Consider the following 20,391-nt stretch of genomic DNA (forward strand, 5'->3'; position numbering starts at 1 on the left):
CTGTGGAACAAGAGAATTCCCTTCTGGCACAATTATGTCTGATACAAGTCTTACTCTAGCCACCCCCTTCACTCCAACACAGAACATCTGCCAGGGTTGTGGTGCTGCTACAACAGTGACATATCTTAGAGCATTCTAACAGCATTATCAGGGATGCCACTCACACAGACCAACCCTCAGGATCAGGAAGCTGGAACCCCTGCCTGCCTTGAGCAGGGCTCAGGTGCAGGAGACAGTTTAGCCCAGTGACTGCCTGATTGGTGTAGAATGAGGTTTGTACATGATGAGGCAAGAAGTACCTGAGTTGCTGGCTCATCTACCATATTAGTCCTCATCTACACTGGTACTAGAAACCTTGGGAGTTCTGGGTAGTACAGATTTAACTGCAACAGTGCTTGAAACAGCTGGTGAAGCCAGAGAGCCATCAGCAGCAGCACTTCCAATGTTGTCTAATATAGACAAAGTTTGTGTCATTTTGAAGGGTTAACAATACATACATTGAAGTGACAGAACTTGACCACCATGGGAGACAACCATTTTCTACCGCAGCTTAAAAACTACAACAGAGCTCAGAAGAGTAGGGATTAAAGATGGACTTCTGAAGGAGGAACACTAGGGTCAGATCCTCAGATGGTGTAAATCTGCACATCTTCATTGAAGTCAACAGTGCTACCTCATCTTGTATCAGCTGAGATTCTCAAAACCAATGAGGAGTCCGGTGGCATCTTAAAGACTAACAGATTTATTTGGGCATAAGCTTTCGTGGGTAAAAAAACCACTTCTTCAGATACATGGAGTGAAAATTACAGATGCAGGCATAAATATACTGATACATGAAGAGAACAGAGTTACCCTACTAGCGGGGAACCAGTGTTAACAGGGCCAATTCAATCAGAGGGGCGTTGCTCGCACATGATGGAATACATCACATTAGTAGATGTGCAGGTGAATGTGCCATCATGCCATCAATGCCCCTCTGCCATGTACATTGGTACTTCAACCAAAAAACCCTTCAAAAACAGACATCAAAGAGAAACTGCAGAGCTACAATTAATTTGCAAATGTAACACCATTAATTTGGGCTTGAATAGGGACTGGGAGTAGCTGGCTCACTACAAAAGCAATTTTCCCTCTCTTGGTATTGACACCTCCTCATCAATTATTGAGAGTGCACCACATCCACCCTGATTGAATTGGCCTCGTCAACACTGGTTCTCCACTTGTAGGGTAACTCCCTTCTCTTCATGTGTCAGTATATTTATGCCTGCATCTGTAATTTTCTCTCTATGCATCTGAAAAAGTGGATTTTTTATCCACAAAAGCTTATGCCCAAATAAATCTGTTAGTCTTTAAGGTGCCACCGGACTCCTCATTGTTTTTGTGGATACAGACTAACATGGCTACCCCTCTGATAGCTGAGATTTTGATAGCTGAGATTCTGGCATCCTACGCTTTACTGGATTCATGCTATATAACAGGCTTAGTCAACGTGCAGCCCATAAGGCAAATGCAGTCCGCATTTCTACAAACAAAGTACATTGTGAGTTTAATGCTGAAAGGCTGCCCAAAGTGATGATGGGTCCTAGCATCTTGATCCGGCTGGTTTTCTATTTAACAGGAGGGCAGCTACACTATTCTCCATTTACCGCAGATTGGGTATAGCCTCAGGCTCTTGGCAGATAAAACATGAGGCCCTCCATTAGGTAAACCGTGAGGGGAGGCTAACAGAATGATTTACGACAAGGTAAAGATAGATACGTTTCTATGCTGATATACGGCTTATCAGATGGAAAGTGTTTGGGTTTATTCTTAGATACAAATCTCTGGGAAAGGTATATATCACGGCAGGTGCACAGAACCCATTGCGTTAATTATATGCCAATTTTCATTCCCTGGCATGTTGTCAATATGGGCTTCTAGACTTCCATAACCTCTGTAGAACCCAACTCCAGTGAGTTTGTAATTATTAACCATTTGAGTACCCGCAATATTTGTTTTCATGGTATTTCCTGAAGAGTGTTATAAAAGCCTGGATTTTAAAAAAAAGGAAGAAATTGAAAAACCCAGGCTGTTCATTAGCACATTGCATGTATCACATAATCTGTGTCTAGGAACTGTTCCACTGAAGCACACTGCTGTACATGTTTCTCTTGGAAAGAAAACTGACATTCCATTTGGGTGGATAGATTGACAGATCTGAGGTAGGGGTCTCGTGTAGGGGAATGGAAAGAACAAAATGGTGCGTGCGTCTGAGGAATACCCATTTTTGGCCAGAAAGACTTATTCCATATTCCCATCTGCAAACAGGGCATATTTAAAATTGACTAAATAGCTTATTAACAATTTTAATTCACTGATGCTAATACTTCATGGAAGCTGCATGCTTGTCAAACCCTACCACAGAAACTGAATTATGGGTGAAGGATTTGTGATGTAGCCTTCATGTACAGAGCAAATTATAAGACTGAAGATTTAGAGTCAATTCTCCAAAAGGGTTCTAAAATATTTTTGTAAATTACATGGGTGTGTCCATTTGTGCACCCCAAAAACATTTGTTTGAATCCACAAAATAGTTAACTACACTCACAATGGGCAGTGACCTGTAGTTTGCTGATCTACATCCACAAATAGAGGCATTTTCATGCACAAAAAGATGAAACCACAAATGTTTTAGGTGCATGTTTCAGAGACCATTTGCAAATTTGAACCACTGAACAATGATACTCTCAACTTGCATCATCATTTTATCATCTCATTATGTTTTAATGACATTATATAATTACAAATTCATTGCAAAGAGCACATTTCTTTTCATGTATTAAAAGTTCCAAGATGTGATGTTCACTGCCTAATGTTATCATGGTTAAGACTTATTTATATAAGAATATTTAGCAATTACAGCAGCTAATATTGGATTTTCAAGGCAACATTTACCAACATTTACTACATGAGAAACTGGAGGATAAAAAAATAGTGTCTGATTTGCTACAAGGTGGTTATTAGTGGTAAACGGTGATATTTTAATAGTATAGATGTTTACATATTTAAAGTTCTCTAGAAATGTTAACTAACTAAACACCACTACTCCACAGTTCAGACAGGTCTAAAATGTCCCCATTTAACATAAATATCTGTCTTTGGCATTTATAAGGCATGTGAAGGTCTGATCCAACACCCATTGAAGTAAATGGAAAGACTCCCCACTGACTTCTGTGGGCACTGAAACTGTCCCCAATTTTCTTTGGTATTTAAGAGCTGATTGGGAAATCATTTCATCACAATCCTTCCCTATTAGCAATCTAATTTTAATATATGCTACAAAACTACTACTGGGCAAAATACTAGCAATAAAATCATTACAGGATTTCAAGTGTCACTTTGTATGACAACAAAAGGGATATATGCTGCACTTAGACTGGTCATGTCTGATTAATTTGTAATGTATATTTTTATTGTGATAAAACTAAGACACATACATGCATTAAACACATCATACTGTTTCAGAGAAAATAATCCCCATATTGGCTAGGTCTGATTGTTGTTAAAATTATATTGGCATATCAATTTATCAGCTAGACTCCATTTGTAAGAATCATGTGAACTATGTCATTGTGTATTGACTTAGGACTAAGGATGCTGGTCTGTCATACCTTGTCATGGAAAAGTCTCAAATTCACTAGATTCAAGTGAATATTTGACATGAATATTTTACCCCCAACAAATTTATTCTTTTTTTTACTTCTTGTCACAGATTATTACCCTGTAAGAATTTTCAAAACTAGGCGCTCAGTTTCATGAGTTTTGTCTGAACCCATGCCCCACCTCCAAAGCCAGCAATTCTAATAACTAACTGGTTATTTTAGGTGCCTCAATTATTAGGTTTTTAATTTGAGACATTTTAAAGAGACCTGATTTTTCAAACCTGCTGATCATTGCACCCTTTGAAAATCAGGCCCACTTATGGTGACTCAATAAGGCACTCAATTCACTAAACACTTTCAAAACATTAAGCACAGAAATTTGTTGACTTGAAAAAATAAGTTCCCAGCTCTGAGCTATCCTGCAAAATTTCCTTGATGTATATCTAGTTCTAATGTTAACCCTTGTGAATATTATTAATGACCAACTATGTAGTAAAGTCTGTTACATATCAGCTAGTATTTTAGCTGCATTCCTGCATTGTTCCTCCCTCCCCTTGTTTAACAGTCTTGATTGATCGCTAGTGGACATGCCTTCTGTGCTGTACTACTGGTTCAAACAAAGGAAAGATGGAAGTCCTTAGTCTTCTAGTTTTTAGTCTGTTAACAGGAAAGAAAGGAGGAGGTAGCTGCTTACCTTTGCTTTTGGCCTAACTCCAGAAGTTTCTGCACATCACTTTTGGCAGATGCCTCATCATTTTTCAAAGACTGGAAACAAAAGGAGAAAGGGAGGATTACCAAAAAGATCTTTAATATTACTCAACTATGAAAAGATTAATGGTGACCTCTTTTGCGAAAAAAAAAAGGGCAGAAATAGTTTGGCTCTTCTGCGGCAGTAATTCAGCACTTGCTGCAGCACACACAGCTGTGCTGGATGAGACATTAAAGCAGAACTGATCTAATAGAGTATGTAGTAGAGTTCTTTGCACAGATCTGGTCTCTGCAGCATCAAATTCAAAGTACATGAAAAAAGAAATTTTCCTGAGTCCTACTTTTTTATTCATTCAGTTTGATGAGAATATAGCAAGTTCTAAAGTAACTTCATTTTAAAAAAAAGAGAAAGAGGAAGCAAGTTCCCCATATAAATTGTGAAGAAAGAAATTCAACAATAAAAAATAGCAGTAGAGGATGACAGGATAATGCGGACTGACATTTTAAAACGTACAACAGACTACTGCTCAGAGAAGGTAGCATCATCAATGAATGGAATACAGGGAGCCATACATCCCCGCAAAGATAACAGTGTGGTCCTGTGAATTGTTTGAGGAGATAATTTCCCAGAATTGTTCCCTCAACTAGTCAATGCAAGGGGTGGTCTTGTTGGAAGTTATATATGTCCCATTCATAACAGGTGGTTCATATAAATGCAGTTCTCTGCAAGTCAGTGCAAGTGTCAGAATAAGCAATCTGGCTGATAACCAGTCTGAATTATTCTCATTGTTTACACTAGGTCAAGAGACTCCCTCATGAAGAGACTGCTGCCCTGTCATGTGAAGATTTGACATTGAGGTTGCCAACAAATCCAAAGCAAGACTGGAAATCCCTTATTCACATGGAGGATTTGTCTTCACTGTAGAGTAAGTATTGCCCTTAACTTGAGTCCTGTCCTCTCACCAAAATTGTTAAAAGAACCATCATGCTCCAGTTAACACCAGTTGGCTGGCTCATCAGGAGATATAGGCTGCAGAGTTATTTAACACTCTGTAGTGTTATTTCAGTGTGGCCAATCTCACTCTAGCTAGACTAAAGTTTACTCTACACTACAAAGTTTTGCTGGCATAGCTATGTCGGCTAGAAATCTGAAAATATCACACTCCCTAGCCAACATAGGACTATTTTTGTGAGTAATTGTTCACTAATGGGACTAAGGGGTAGCTCCAGAGAGTCAATCTATAAAAAATATCTTTTTCCTCTCATATTCCAATGTATTCTGCTCCCTAATGGTTTCTCCATTAAGTGCTTCAATTTCGAACAAATGAAACAAAGCATCCAAGGAAAATTTTGGGGATTCATAAACTGCATAATCCACTCATGTGCATGTGTAATGCGCCCCATGTTTTCCTGAAAACTGGCACACACAACATGTAAAACAAGCATCATTGTTACCATTAATTACCAATTAGTCTCATGTTAAAAGAAAATATGTTTGTAACAAATAGATACTAATAAACAAAGTGAGTGATTGTGTATCACAGATAAGTGAAGGGTAATCTAACCTGCAGGTTTACTTTAATTCTTTCAAGTTCTTTTGAGGTCTTCGACAGTTGACGGAGGATATTGCTCCTTTCCTTAAAGATGTCTTTCAGTTGTCTTTCCAGTTCTTCATAGCCGTGTCTAACATAGAAAGCACAGGCATTCCTCTCAAAATGTCTTCTCAATGTACTTGAAATCAGAGTCTTAGTTCATCCAATTTTTATTAATCATAAGTAGGATACATTTCCATTCCCCCTTGCACCATGTTTAGGAACTGAAATGTTTTATGACAAACTGTAAACTGTTGCATCTGTGTACATAAATCCTCAAACCATCATGCCAACAGCAACCTATTTCCTGTTATGGGCAGGAACAAATGCTTTTTATTTTACACAAGTTGACAGTAAAGGAGATACTTCTTTCCGGTGAGATCTTGCACAGTAGGAATTATTGAACTTTGTAGAGTTAGAGATTTTGGACCATCCTCATGGGGGAAGGATGTTCCAAGGATATTTGAATTTTCCCTCCTGTAATTTAAACCTTTTTTTACCCAGTTAGTGAGGCAGGCTCAGAGCGGGGTTTGGTGTCTAAATGTCTTTCAAGATCTGGGTTCACCAGTTCATACAAAGAAACAAATGTCTCAATCCTGCAACATACCAAGACTATCTTAGGGCCTCATCCAAAGCCCACTGAAATCAGTGGTGATCTTCAGATCAGGCCCATATTGGGCTTCTGAATCTATCAAGAGCACTGGCCATTTTTGGAGAAATATTGGCTCTCTCATAATTTAGCAGTGGACAGCTCATCTACTCCACCTGAAGGATGGAAGAAAGTGCTCTATCCAATCAGATTTTGGATACTTGGTATATCTCAAAGCTTTAATGAAATGTCTTTTTTCCTGCAGTTATAAGTTTTTAGATTACTGATACTGTTTAGCACACTACGACTGAATTGAAGTTCCACCAAGAGCAAATACCTTTAGCTTACTTTGCCAACATTTTACAGATGTGACTGTGGGGAAACAGTGTAGAAATATCTGAGCTGCCATCTCTTTAATGAAACTTATAACATCTGTAATTTCTTGTCACTACTGTGAAAACCACTGAGGTGTTTCACCCTGCCTGCCACAGTAATGCTGACAGGTGGTCACTATCCAATTAGTGATTAAACCTACATCTCATACAACTGCCTCCAACTTACGTGCTCAAGTAGTTTCTTGGCAATAAAACTTGTATCCTCCATTTCCACATATGAGATCAATAGTAAACAGCATTTCAAATATCTTCGAAGGATAAAAGTACTACACACTTGTGGGTCTAGAACAAGGAAAACCTGGTATCTCCATGTGAGAAGAATAGAACAAAAACATTTTTTTAAACGTATATAAAAATGGGGGCAAAAAGGAGTGGATCTCCAGGGTACCATTTGCCACAGCTATGAAATTATCCTTTATTTCCTATAAAATCAATACCCGCTTCCGCTCATCCCCTTGTCCACCCAAACATTAGATTAATGTCTGTTTCATACAACCCTCTACTAATAGGAGAGCAACTTATTCAGCCACCCACACTCTTTTGTGAACTCAATAAGCAAAAAGTAGGGACAGAACGGATAAAGGACATTTATAGAGGCTTTGTTTTATTTGCATCAGATCCAGCTCTTATCAGTAGTGACTTAGAGCATGTAACATACTGTTATGTGTTCAGATACTACGGTGACAGACAGAACTAATAAAACCTCAAGTGAGGCAGGATAAAGCTCTTAAGAGCTGTTCCCATCCATTTGCTGGCCTATGTGACATTAGTTTGTCATCTCAGGTCAGTTGGAACACCACATGAGTCACCACAAAAACCACTACTTGACAATCTTGTCTGAAAATCAAGGATTGAATGAGCTTGGAGACCGAACTACCCTTTCTGTCCCAGAAGTAATTTCCAGCCAGGGAAGGGTTAAAGCACATTTGTTGGGCAGCGTGGTGTAACCCATCCTTATAACTGCCTGTGCTGTGCTTAATCCAAGAATAAAACAACAAAGCAAAACAAACAAAAAATAAAAAAGGCTGCCAATCCAGTACCTTTCACAAGTGCCAAAATTCACTTGGAAAATTAAAGTAAACATGAAACTACAAAAATAAAAAGGAAGGTGCTTGAAGCCACACTCATAGCATTGGGAGAGCCTGGAGCTATGCCAGTGAGGAAGAGAGACTAGTTTAATTATATGCCAGATGGTACCAGTGACAGCAGCTGTGAGAGTGGGAGGTTGACAAGGACATGCTGTAAAGAAATTCCTATGAAGATGCATCGTTGCTGCTTCAGCTGTGGTGCATAGAAGGGGAGAATGCACTCTGGTACCAACAAATCCACAGGGATGCTGAGGATGAAGGCAAAAAAGTTAGTGTATGAAAGAAACTTGGAGTAAACAGATTCCCTATAGTAATACAATAGTTTACTTTGTGGATAGGATGTTATTGCAGGGAAGTCACACCTAATCTTCACAGAGAACTTAGAATAGCTGAACTAATTCCCTGACAAACAAAATCCAGCGCTGAGAAGGGTGGCTACAGAGATTGAGAGGAATGATGGATTCTGTTAACCTGCAAAAAGTGATGTGGAAACCCTGAAAGCCTAAGTAGTTGATGCATAGACTATACAAACGACGGCTGGTTAAAAATTTTTCCACTGAACTTTTTCAATGGAAAATAGAACAAAACCAAAAAAAAGTGAAAAGCATCTGCATTCTATGAAATATTTCATTTTCAGTATTGTTGTAGCTATGTTGGTTCCAGGATATTAGAGAGACAAGGTGGGTGAGGTAATCTCTTTTACTGGACCAACTTCTGTTGGTGAAAGAGACAAGCTTTCAAGGTACAGAGAGAGCTCTTCTTCAGGTCTGGTAGGTCTAGCAGACCTGACGAATTCTGTGTAGCTCAAAACTTTGCCTCTTTCACCAAGAAAAGTTGGTCCATTAAAAGATATTACCTCACCACCTTGTCTCTCTTTGAAACATTTTTACTTTTAACTGAACCACCAAACACCTACAAATGAAAAAAAAAATCCGAAAAGCAAAAATTGCTATTTAGAAATGCCATTACAGTGCCTCACATGAGTTATATTGTGAATGTGTCATGGTTACAGGTTGTTACTGGTTGCAAATCTTTCCCCTTGCTAGTCTCTGAGTGCCCCCCATCAGATACTAGGCCTTCTGCCCTTGCCTGTCTGGGGGGGAAATTTCACAGTTCTCCCACTATTAGTCCAGGATCTGGATACAACACCCCATTTTTGCCACCTGCTTATTACTGTGCAGGTCCAACTGACACCTGAGTTTTGTACCTTTTGGGAACCCTAGGACAGTGAAATAGTAACCAACAACCTTCTTGAATATGTAGGTTTATTAGCAAAAGGAACAACAATCAGATTAAAATAATTTAAAACAGCCTACACACATTTTTAGACTCATCTAATCACATGATTCACTGCCAACTGAGTTAGGTAGACTTCCTTCTCTAGGTACAGGAAAAGAACAAATCCATCTTACATTCTTTTGGGACCCAATCTGGTTTCTGTTTGCCTTTCAGTGATGGTTGTTTCATTGTTCAGAAAGTACATTTTGGTGTACAGATCAACATTCTAAGAACCCCTACATTTTCCACAAGTGCCTTCTGCTCCCATTCTTCTCTGTGGATTCCAAATTACATCTTCCATGATGAATTGCTGTACTCAGCAAGAGGGAAGACTGTGTTGCATCATGGGAGAAGTAATCCAGACAAGAAATCCACCCCACAGAAGAGAATGGAGGCATCAAGTACCCAACATGCAACTTCCATGTGGCACTGGATAGAAATTTTCATTTTTTATCAACAGTTCTGGCTGAAAATGTTATAAAAAGAATTCCAAGAAATTGAAATTAAATGTCTATGGGGAAAAGACTAATTTTCCAACCAGCTCTAGTACAAAAGTTATTCTTTGGGGTTTGAGTCTGTTTTAACAATAAGATCATAACCATGCCAAACAAACAGTTACCCAGTCATCAGCAAGATATGATTTAATTCCTTCTAGTTTTGCTTTAATGTGATCTTCCTCTCAATTTGCAGATTAACCTTGTTTAATTTAAGATACTTTTCCTTCCAAACTGTTCTTGGGATATTCACTGTGTGGACCATCTGCAGTGGTAAGGAAAACATAAGTTAAGAACCCATTCACAGCACTCTGTGCAGGGTATAGCCCTAAGATTGCCTATCTATGATAAGGGAGAACATAGAGATCTTGTGGTTTTATGAGTCTACACTCAAAAATGGTCTGATTCTGCAAGCCTCACTCCTACTGAGTAGCATTTTCTCTCACAAGTACTCCCATTATCTTCACTGGTAAATATGGATTATCACGAACAAGAGTCACAAAGTCAGACCACCATGGATTTATGCTGCAATATTAATACTTGGATTTTGAAATTTCCACATGCAGCAGTGTTTAGATTTGGGGGTTTTGTTCTAGAGAGACACTTGAAATAAAGATGAGTGAAATCCGAGCTAGTTCATTATTTGCTGAATATTAGAATTCTAGCGGCTAAATGTAAAGAAAAACAAAATCCCCTTCATTTAAAAGTTATGCCGAAATACCTACATTTTTTTATCATAACTACCTGCGATTTTTAACAAGGTCTGCATCAGTATTAAATACTTGTCCCGCATCCGTGGCAATAGGACCATTATGTGTAATCAACTTGACAAGCTGCAGAGAATGCTTCCCACTTTAATTTCTTGATGAGCAGACAGCAAGAAAGGAATTTCTTCTGCTTACAGCAATTGGCTAGTTTCATTAAGAAGATTGTTGTTTTCATTCCTCTAAAAGCATCAGGAACAGCATATTATGCTCTTTTGGCATCCCTATGTCATGCCCTTGTTTACAGTGAAACATGTACTAAGAAGCACCAGCAGCAGGTTATCTACTCATCGTAAGCAACCTATTAAAAGTATCCTCATGAGTTTTCCGTTACCATTTTGTTCAACTTTCAGTTTTAGGTGTAACGGCATGCACATCATGCACCATTGGATTTGGCCCCTGGGCCCCCCGCTCCTTAAAGACTCAGGGATGCTCCAAGCTGGTGCAACACCCACGCTCTTTAGTTTGTGTCCGTTCCCACCACCAGTTTCCCACTATTTACAGGCTATTTACATGGCTTGGCCTCACACAGGCCTGACCAGCAACAGATGAGTAGGCTCTTTCCTCCTTCTGAGCCTGACCTTTCCCTCCTGGTCTCTGCCCTCTGCCCCCTTCCACTTCTTCCCAGCCTTTTCGCTCCTGCTAATGAGGCTGGCAGGTGTGGGCAGTTCCCAGGCAAGCACTGGTTATTCACCCAGTCCCAATCCATTCCTCCTGATTGGGGCTGGGGTGGCAGGAGCTGATTCAGGGCTTTCCTAGCAGCACCCTGCCACACACCTCCCCCCTTAAGCAACCGCCAGAGCGAGCCTGGTTTGGCCCCTTCTTCCCCTGCCCTGGAGGTTGCCTCAAGGAGGTCCCTGGGGGCTTTGTAATGGGATTTGTCCATCCCCCAGCCACAAAAGGCACACTGGGAAGGGGGTGGACTGCCCCACAGGTCTACAGCTACCCACTGGTCCTCGCACCAGTCACAGCCTTTTGGTTGCTCTACTGGCTGCTCCCTCTTGTTGTCCGGCAGGGAAGCCAGGTGGGTCTGGACCTTGCCCCGGCCACCCGGGGCCTCAGGCACAGTTGTCTGGCCCAGGGGAGTCTGGCTCTCCCCTCCTGGAGATTCCACCTCCAGGCATTCCCTGGGGCCTTCCCCCAGGGTCCTCAGACTTCCTTCCCGGCGGGGGGGGGAGGGGTTCAATAGTGGGGCACTCCTTCGATCCCTCGCTCTCTCCCTCTCTTCTGTCTTCACTCAGGCTTTGTCGTCTAGGATTTTGCTCTGTCCTCAGGGGACCTGGGTCCTCCCCCTCACCGGGGCTGAGGGATGTAGGGGTTCCCCCTCCCTTCAATGGGGTCTCCCCACTCTTCCTGATGGAGGGCCCCCTCCCACAGCCTCCTTTCCCCTTTGGGATGAGGCCCCAGGCTGTCCCCAGGACCATGGGGTACAGCAACTCCTCTACCACCCTCACCTGTTGCCAGGCAAACTGGTCCCTGACCTCCAGGGGCACCTGGGCCACGGGGCAAGGCCTCCAATCCCCATGGATTCACTTGAGCATCATTTACACCCCAGGGATAAACCATTGTGGCTTCATCAGCCCTCTTTGAAGGAGGGTCCTGTTTCTATCCAGGAAGTGGGCAGGCAGAGCCCATCCACTACTAAAGGACCTCCCGCAGCCTAAGGGAGGATCCACAGGTCCGGGATTCCAAATAATTGCAGGGGACAACTTCAACTAGTCTTTGAAGGAGAGTGTGGGCTGAAGCTGGGTCCACTGAGCCCCTCTGGGCTTCCTCTCCATCTACATGAGGATGGTGACCAGTCCTTGCCCCAGCTTCTTCCCACCACCATTTGTCCAGCCACAAAATCTGGCTAGCCCACATTCCATTTCTTGGCAGTCCCAACATTTGTGTCCCTGCCGCCCACATCGCCAGTAGACCAACTGCCCCGGGTGACTACAGGCCCCCTTAACCTCCTCTTTCTTTTTCTTCTCCTGAGGGGAAGTTCTCAGGGTTTCTTTCCCCACTCCAGGTCCCAGTCCGTCTGCCCCTCTTTACAAGGAAAGTCCACCTCCACATATTCCTTAGTCAGTTTGACAGTGGCCTCTATCGTATTTGGCTGGTGCTGCCGGACCCAGACTTGCACATTTTCCAGGAAGCCATGCACAAATTATTCTAAGATCACCTGGTCCATTATCTCTCCTACCATTTGGGTATTGGGCCTTGACCACCACATGGCTCAGTCCGTGATCTTCTGGGCAAAAGCACGGGGCCACAAACCCCCTGTCCACTTTGCCACCCGAAACTTCTGCCGGTACTTTTTGGCTGACAGTCCCATCCAGTCCAGGACTGCTGTTTTCACTGCCTCATAATCTTTGGCCTGTCCATTAGTTAGAATCATGTAGGCAGCCTGCGCCTCTCTGGCCAGATAGGGGGCTAGTCTTAGGGCCCACATCACCTTGTCCCATCTGGCGTCCATGGCTAACCATTCAAAAGTGCACAGGAAGGCATCAGGGCCATCAGCGGGGCCCATCTTACAGAGACCCAGCCCTGGCGTGCAGTTGCCATTACCTCCCGGAGGACTCACCAACCACTGCCGGAGCTGCTGCTGTGCACTGGCCTGCTCCCTGATGAAGTCCTGGAGAGTCTTTTGTTGCTCTGCCTACCAAGCGAGAAAGGCCGGTCTCTTGGCCTGGTGGAATTGCTGAAAGGCCTGCAGGGTTTTCTGCAGTTCCTCTTGCTGCTTTGCGAGCCACTGCACAGTTCCCTCCATGCTTGGGTTGCCACTCCATGGTGGTGGCTTCGAGTTCTGGACAAGCCCCCACATGTGACAGGTTGCATGCCATGCCCCACTGGATTCAGACCCTTTGCCCTGCTCCTTAAAGACTCAGGAACGCTCCAAGCTGGTGCAACACACGTGCTCTTTAGTTTGTGTCCGTTCCCACCACCAGTTTACGGCTATTTACATGGCTTGGTCTCACACAGGCCTGACCAGCAACGGACTAGTAGGCTCTTTCCTCCCTCTGAGCCTCACCTTTCCCTCCTGGTCTCAGCTTCAGCTCCTCCCCCTCCCCCAACCCTCAGCCTTTTAGCTTCTGCTAATGAGGCTGGCAGGTGTGGGCAGTTCCCAGGCAAGCACTGGCTATTTACCCAGCCCCAATCCATACCCCATGACTGAGGCTGGGGTGGCAGGAGCTGATTAAGGGCTTTCCTATCAGCACCCTGCCACATAAGCCATCTCTACTAGGCCACCAATTACACTTTCCCTTGGGTTGTCACTTAAGATAAGTTTCACTGTATTGTCTTATGTGTTCTGATATTCACTTACTTAAATTAATCAAACTCCAGCTAATAACAATACATACATACACTACAATTTCTTTGTGCATTGTTTCTCTCATACAGTAGATAACAAAACACTCCAGAGCAGGAATCAGTTTCTCCTAACAATCAACCTTTCGAAGTGAGTCAAAGGGTGAAATTAGTCTTCTTTCACAAGGGAAAAGGACATGTACTTTGCAGTGTTGATTGGCATGGTTGCCTGATGGCCTAACATGTTTGGGTCTTCACTGGAATATATTTTTGCCTGTAGAACTGAATATTGTCATGATAGACAGGAAGTGAGGAGGAGGAAATAGTTTGGAAAATCTGGGATTAGAGAGAGAACTTCGACAATAATCCCTGAGGCCCTCAGTAATCTTTTTTCAAAATAAAGGTCAAAATTATCTCCACACTAGTGCAGGTGGAGAGAAGGTAAAAGGGTATCTCCCTCCATCCCAGTGCTTCTGCAATGAAGGCAATCAAGGAATCATTAAAAAAGGAATAGAGAATAAGATGGAGAATATTTTATTGCCCTTATATAAATCCATGGTAAGCCCACATCTTGAATACTGTGTACAGTTGTGGTCCCCTCATCTCAAAAAAGATATACTGGCATTAGAAAAGGTTCAGAAAAAGGCAACTAAAATGATTAGGGGTTTGGAACAGGTCCCATATGAGGAGAGATTAAAGAGGCTAGGACTTTTCAGCTTGGAAAAGAGGAGACTAAGGGGGGGATATGATAGAGGTATATGAAATCATGAGTGGTGTGGAGAAAGTGAATAAGGAAAAGTTATTTACTTGTTCCCATAATATAAGAACTAGGGGCCACCAAATGAAATTAATGGGTAGCAGGTTTAAAACAAACAAAAGGAAGTTCTTCTTCACTCAGCGCACAGTCAACCTGTGGAACTCCTTGCGTGAGGAGGTTGTGAAGGCTAGGACAATAACAGGGTTTAAAAGAGAACTGGATAAATTCATGGAGGTTAAGTCCATTAATGGCTATTAGCCAGGATGGGTAAGGAATGGTGTCCCTAGCCTCTGTTTGTCAGAGGGTGGAGATGGATGGCAGGAGAGAGATCACCTATTAAGTTCACTCCCTCTGGGGCACCTGGCATTGGCCACCATTGGTAGACAGCATACTGGGCTGGATGGACCTTTGGTCTGACCCAGTATAGCCATTCTTATGTTCTTAAGGCTTTCTGCTCTCTGGGAGTGCAATAGAGTAGAGATCAACAGGGTCTACAACAGTAGGAGAGTTTCTGGGCAAAGAAGACACCACCCTGCCATTTTCACACCAGGTATGGGGCTATGGTGGAAGAGCTGTGGGGGAACCTGTTGTGTGTGGTGCCAAGGATCTCAGATTGCCCTTACAGTAATCAAGATTCCTCCACTATCCCTAAATGCTGGCTCCTAGCTACATTAAGTGTAAAGTTTTCAATAATTTCCATCTGAGTGGTATACTTCCTACTCCTCCCTAAACAGCTCATATCAAGAGCTAAAACTGCATCCTTCTCTCTAAAGTCCAATTTTGTGATTTTCTTTCCCATGTGTAACAGACTGATTACTGAATTTCCATCTCCCCATATAGATTAAAAGACAATTAGATCAAAAATGAAATAATATTTGTAGTAAATTTCACCTCTTTTCCAATTCAAGGAATGTCTGTGAAAAGATCTTGGCTTTTCCAATTTTATTAGTTTTTCAAAATTATTCCAAAGGTTTTTTCCAAGAAAGCTGTATTCTTATATCAATGGAGATTTGAAATTCCAGCTCTTTATTGTAATTGGTCATATAAGTCACATGGTTGTTCCCTGTTCCCTGATTGGATGAATGTAACTCTTCTCATTCCCAATTAAAGAAAGCAATCAAATGTATGCTTCAGTTTAAACATACACTCAGAGATTTAAGCATGTACTTAAATGCCACTGCTGAATAGGGATGCTTTCCTGAATTGGGACCAAAATAACATGATAAGAGTCCTTGCCGGAGGTGAGTACAAAATTTGCTTTTTCTCAATATCGGAATATATGAGATTAACATTTATTTTGGCATATTTGTGGCTAGTAAAACTTGATTCCTTTCATGCTCTTGGGAGAGTAAACAGAAAATGAGACCAACTATATCTGAAACTAAATCAACGAAAAATCCAAATGGATATTTGAAGCTTTATTTTTTTTGGTCATACTATTCACCCTACTCTAATACGGACATTTTGATACTTTTTTAAAAAATGGACAAATGATTAAATGTTTGTGTGTTTTTTAAAAAATGTAACAGCAATACCAGTCAGGAAAATTTGAGTCAAAGGGGAAAAATGCATGGGGTTAAAAAGGTGTGGAGGCTAGTACTTCTGTTTTAACAATAGCACAAGATTTATCAAACCTTTCAGTGCAAATTCCAAGCTTACAAGGGAAGCATCTGCAGAGGAAAAAGGCTATTATTTCTTTAAGGACCCAGGGTCTTATACAGTATGTCTGTACAGCAGGGCTATAAGACTCCAGTGTAGACATTTGGGCTCAGGCTTGGGCCCAGCTCTGAGACCGTCACTCATTGCGGGGTCTCATAATAGGGGAGAGACTAGCAGGAGAAGGATTATTGGCCTGCTAATCTCTCGTAACACGGAAGAAAAGGACTGAGGTGTTTTTGACCCTGACCTCCAAGCTGTGGAAGAAGATTGGAAAACTATTAGAGATGCCTGGGAGGAAATGGCTTAGTTATGAAGGGTTTTCTTCTGAGTTTTGTTTGTTTGAAAGACTTTGCTGCAAGTCTTGGGGGAGGCAGGCAAAAAGGGCCATCTGGAACAAGCCAGATCATAGCGGCAGCCTGCCACAATACTGAATTCCCTCAACCTCCATTAACTCCAATAGGACTTGAAGATTCTCAACACCTCTCTGGAGTCCCTCCTCACCTTACAGTATCAGACACTACAATTGTGAGGACACAGTGGGCTAACTCCATCCCTTGGTATAAATCTATTGTGTTGTACAGAGTTGTACCAGGATTTTATCTGGCCCACTGGATGTCCCGTTATTCTGTTCTGCAAAATAAATTTGCATGACTAGCATAAGTACTACACAACTGGAATTATAATATACATCTCTCATTTTAGCAGGCATGTTTTTAAAAGAAATACCTGAAGTTTTGTACTTACAAGTTTGTACAGAATGTATATAGATGTTTTTTCTTTAGTATGGTGTGGCATTTTCATTAACAAATCTAAATCCCAATTTATAGCTGATAAAATTAATAAGACAAGTTTGAAGACATAAAATATCATTTTTCAGTGTTCCGGGGAGTATGCAGACTTTATATTAATGAAGGCAAACACAGCAATGGCATTTGGCAATATTCCAACCTCTGGAAGTCATTTGAATCATGGTAATTGCAATTGTTTAGTTTCTGTCCTCAGTATATTGATCTGGGGGCTCTCTAAATTCAAGTGTCATCTTGTTGCCATGGAATGTTATTCTCAAACAGCATTAAACTTGTCACAGCTATTTGGACTTTTCATGATTCCTACTGACATGTCTAAATTATATTTCAAAATTTCTACAGATCCTAGTTTTCAGAATGTGGTGGAAACAGGTGACTTGTAATTAAGAGATTTGTTTCTCTGGACATCACTCCACCTCTGACTGTTATTTTCTTAAATTTTATAAACTGGGCTTTTAGTCTTCAAAATCAGGTTTGAATTTGCTTCTTACTGAATAATACGTGTAATGTTAAGACAAAGAAAAATTGATTTGTAAACCCAGAGGGAAAACAAAGCCTGTCTTTGAAATAGACCTTCTATAAATCATTTTTATTTTATTTTATTCTGTGTACATAAAGTACCCTTACTGCAAAGCTGACTTAAAATAGAAAATTGGAATATGAACTTCAGCCCATTAAAACAATACCTAAGTCAATTTAGGACTTGTCTATTCGGACACATGGAAAATTAAGCCAAATTAACTAATCCACTTTAAATTCACACTTTTAGTTATTTGGATTAACTTTCCTGGTGTCCCCATCCACGCAGAAAAGTTCTAAGAGTCAGCTGTATGGTTCTTTCATCAAATAGCATGGTTCTTTTGGAGAAGAAATTAATGGCAATAGCTACATTTCAGGCACCATCTAAACCCATGAGTTTTAATTTACAAACCTTACTTGCACAATTTATATTTTAAAGCTGCAGTTCTATAGAAGATGGCTCCTTTGTATGTAAGAGATCTGCTCCCTGTATGTATACAGGGTCATACCTGTTGACTTTAAAAAAATCTAAACATTTGTTATTCAAGCAGACCCAAGAGTGGAGTGAACTAGATACTATCTAGGTAGAGCATCATGAACAGGATTGTTGACTAAATTCTGATTACTTACACTTGAAAGCCATAGGAATGCACAGATGTCACTGAAGCAAGGATTAGAAGGCAGTTAGCGGCAGAGGTTTATATGTGGACATAGTTTGGCTTGATGAAATTTGATACGATGATACGCAAGAAGAAAATAATTTAGCTTGATTTGGAATTCCCAGGCTGAATTTGCAAGGCTGGCCGTTGGGGAAAAACATCTTTGTACTTGTAAAGTGAGCACATTTGATAATGGAAATCATTGAGACATAATCCACATAGAACCCTACAATGTCATGTTTAGAGTGTCACTTTTCAAAGTCAAAACACATTTTCAGCCTTTTGAGTTTGTGGGAGGAAAATGGTACATCTTTGATCACTTTAAAGAATGATCAGATAGTGAGAATCATTTCCTAGATTACAAACATTTCCACGAGGTTTTCCTGATTTCATTTAAGTCTGAAATTGACATGACACATGGAAAATAATATGGGCCCTTATTCGGAGCAGCATAAAAACATATGCGTAACTATAATTAAATGAGACTTAAGCATGTGCTTAAATACTGCCCTGAATAGAGTGCTCTCCTAAATCAGCATCATGGGTCCTTGATGCTAATGTCATAACTGACACCTCAAACCTTGCATTTAATGTAGTTTTGTCATATGACCTGCTTCTCCTTTAAAATTTGTCATCTGTTTTATTGACCTTTTTAATGAAAATACTTTATTATATTACCTGCTGGCACACTTAATTTTTTTTAGTTAACCATCACAAATTGGACACATTTCCATTTTCTAAGATACATTCATAAGAAATTTTGTTTTTCCAGATTTGTACCTTTAACAGATTCTGATTTGTCCACTGCCTTGTAACATGTGTAGTCATTTCAATGCTCCTAGTCTGATCTATTAGCATTTTCCATTAACTTTGGAACAGTGTAATGATTATACAGGCTGCAAGGCAATGCAGAACCAGGGTCACCATAATTATTTTCTAGGTAATAACTTGACTTGTTACAATACATATGTATCCCCCTTGTTAAGATTGTTGTTGTGTAAAACCCACCTGTGACTATCAGTAACTTTTTTTTTTCAACAATGATGAATAGGATAAAAGGCTGAGGTTTTAAATCTGTCTGAGGAACTTAGATGCACGATTCCCATTAAAATTAATTGATAACTGGGCCTCCTAACTCTTTAGGAGGATTTGAAAATCTCAACCTAAATGACCATACCTGATAAGAGAGAGTAAAATGTCTTCCTACAGTACAATATGTGGGTGAGAGAAGATGGCTAAATGCATGGGTTTGCAATGCCCACAAACATGTTATCGACCATCCAGAAAACTAAACTCCACTTGTGAATATGTAAACAGTTAGGATATTTAAGATATTTTTCTCTAGCTGTCCACACATTAAAGACATCACCTAGAGCAATGAATCCGTATTTGTTTCTTAAAGGTGCAGTCTTGAAATCGATGCTATCAAGTATCTATAAAAAGCACCCCAATCCCTACAGCTTTTTCCACTATTTAAATGCAGACTGATGGAAAAATCTGGTCCCATGCACTTAAGGGCAAAATGTACTTTTCAGATCTACCTTGCGAGATGTGGTCTTTAATATGGAATTCCTGACAGATTACATTACCCTTTTTCACACTGCTCAGCTTCATTATTTATACATACACTCTGCATCTTCTCTGCTTTCCTACTGGATGCCTAAAGAAGCTCTTAGCCATGACTGCTTTATCTTGCAGCACATACTCCTTTTCCTACTGTCTTTTTCAGTATAGTCAGGTCCAATATTTCTGTCTGTCTCAGATTTTTACAGAATTTAATGTCATTGTTGTTTCTGGAATTTTTACATCTAATTGTGCAGTTAACATAAATGTACCTGCCAAGGGAATGACATCTGTGGGAATTCCCCCCACCCCACCCACACACACCTGAGTAAGGCGCTATCACAATTCACATAAAACTTAAAAATGTCTTCTTTAACTGACAAAAAGGTCAACAGGTTTCCTGTGAAAGCTTGTTCCACTGCTTAATAACTTAAAGTCAGTCTATTAAAATGGTGTTCACTGACTGGTGTATCTCTGCTTCAAGAAGCGGATGACAGAGTTGTAGGAATGGAAGTAGACAACCTAAAAAAATAAACGTAGGCAAACAATCCAGAGGAGACAAGAAAAGGTCCAAGTCTCACATGCTGT

General features: G+C 40.9%; 1 protein-coding gene across 4 annotated transcripts in view; it reads right to left on the minus strand.

Moving 5' to 3' along the window:
- The window catches only part of LUZP2 (leucine zipper protein 2), a 324,235-nt gene that overhangs the window by 172,497 nt on the left and 131,347 nt on the right, over positions 1-20,391 (minus strand). For all 4 annotated transcript variants that reach the window (XM_084632578.1, XM_084632579.1, XM_084632577.1 and 1 more), the window contains exons 2-3: positions 5,915-6,032; positions 4,336-4,406 (exon numbers count right to left, since the gene is read on the minus strand). In XM_084632578.1, the coding sequence (XP_084488704.1) occupies positions 4,336-4,406; positions 5,915-6,032 (189 nt within the window). The remainder of the gene's footprint in view (positions 1-4,335; positions 4,407-5,914; positions 6,033-20,391) is intronic.

Source organism: Lepidochelys olivacea (genome assembly GCF_965140295.1).
Source record: "Lepidochelys olivacea isolate rLepOli2 genome assembly, chromosome: 6".
NCBI classification, from domain to species: Eukaryota; Metazoa; Chordata; order Testudines; family Cheloniidae; genus Lepidochelys; species Lepidochelys olivacea.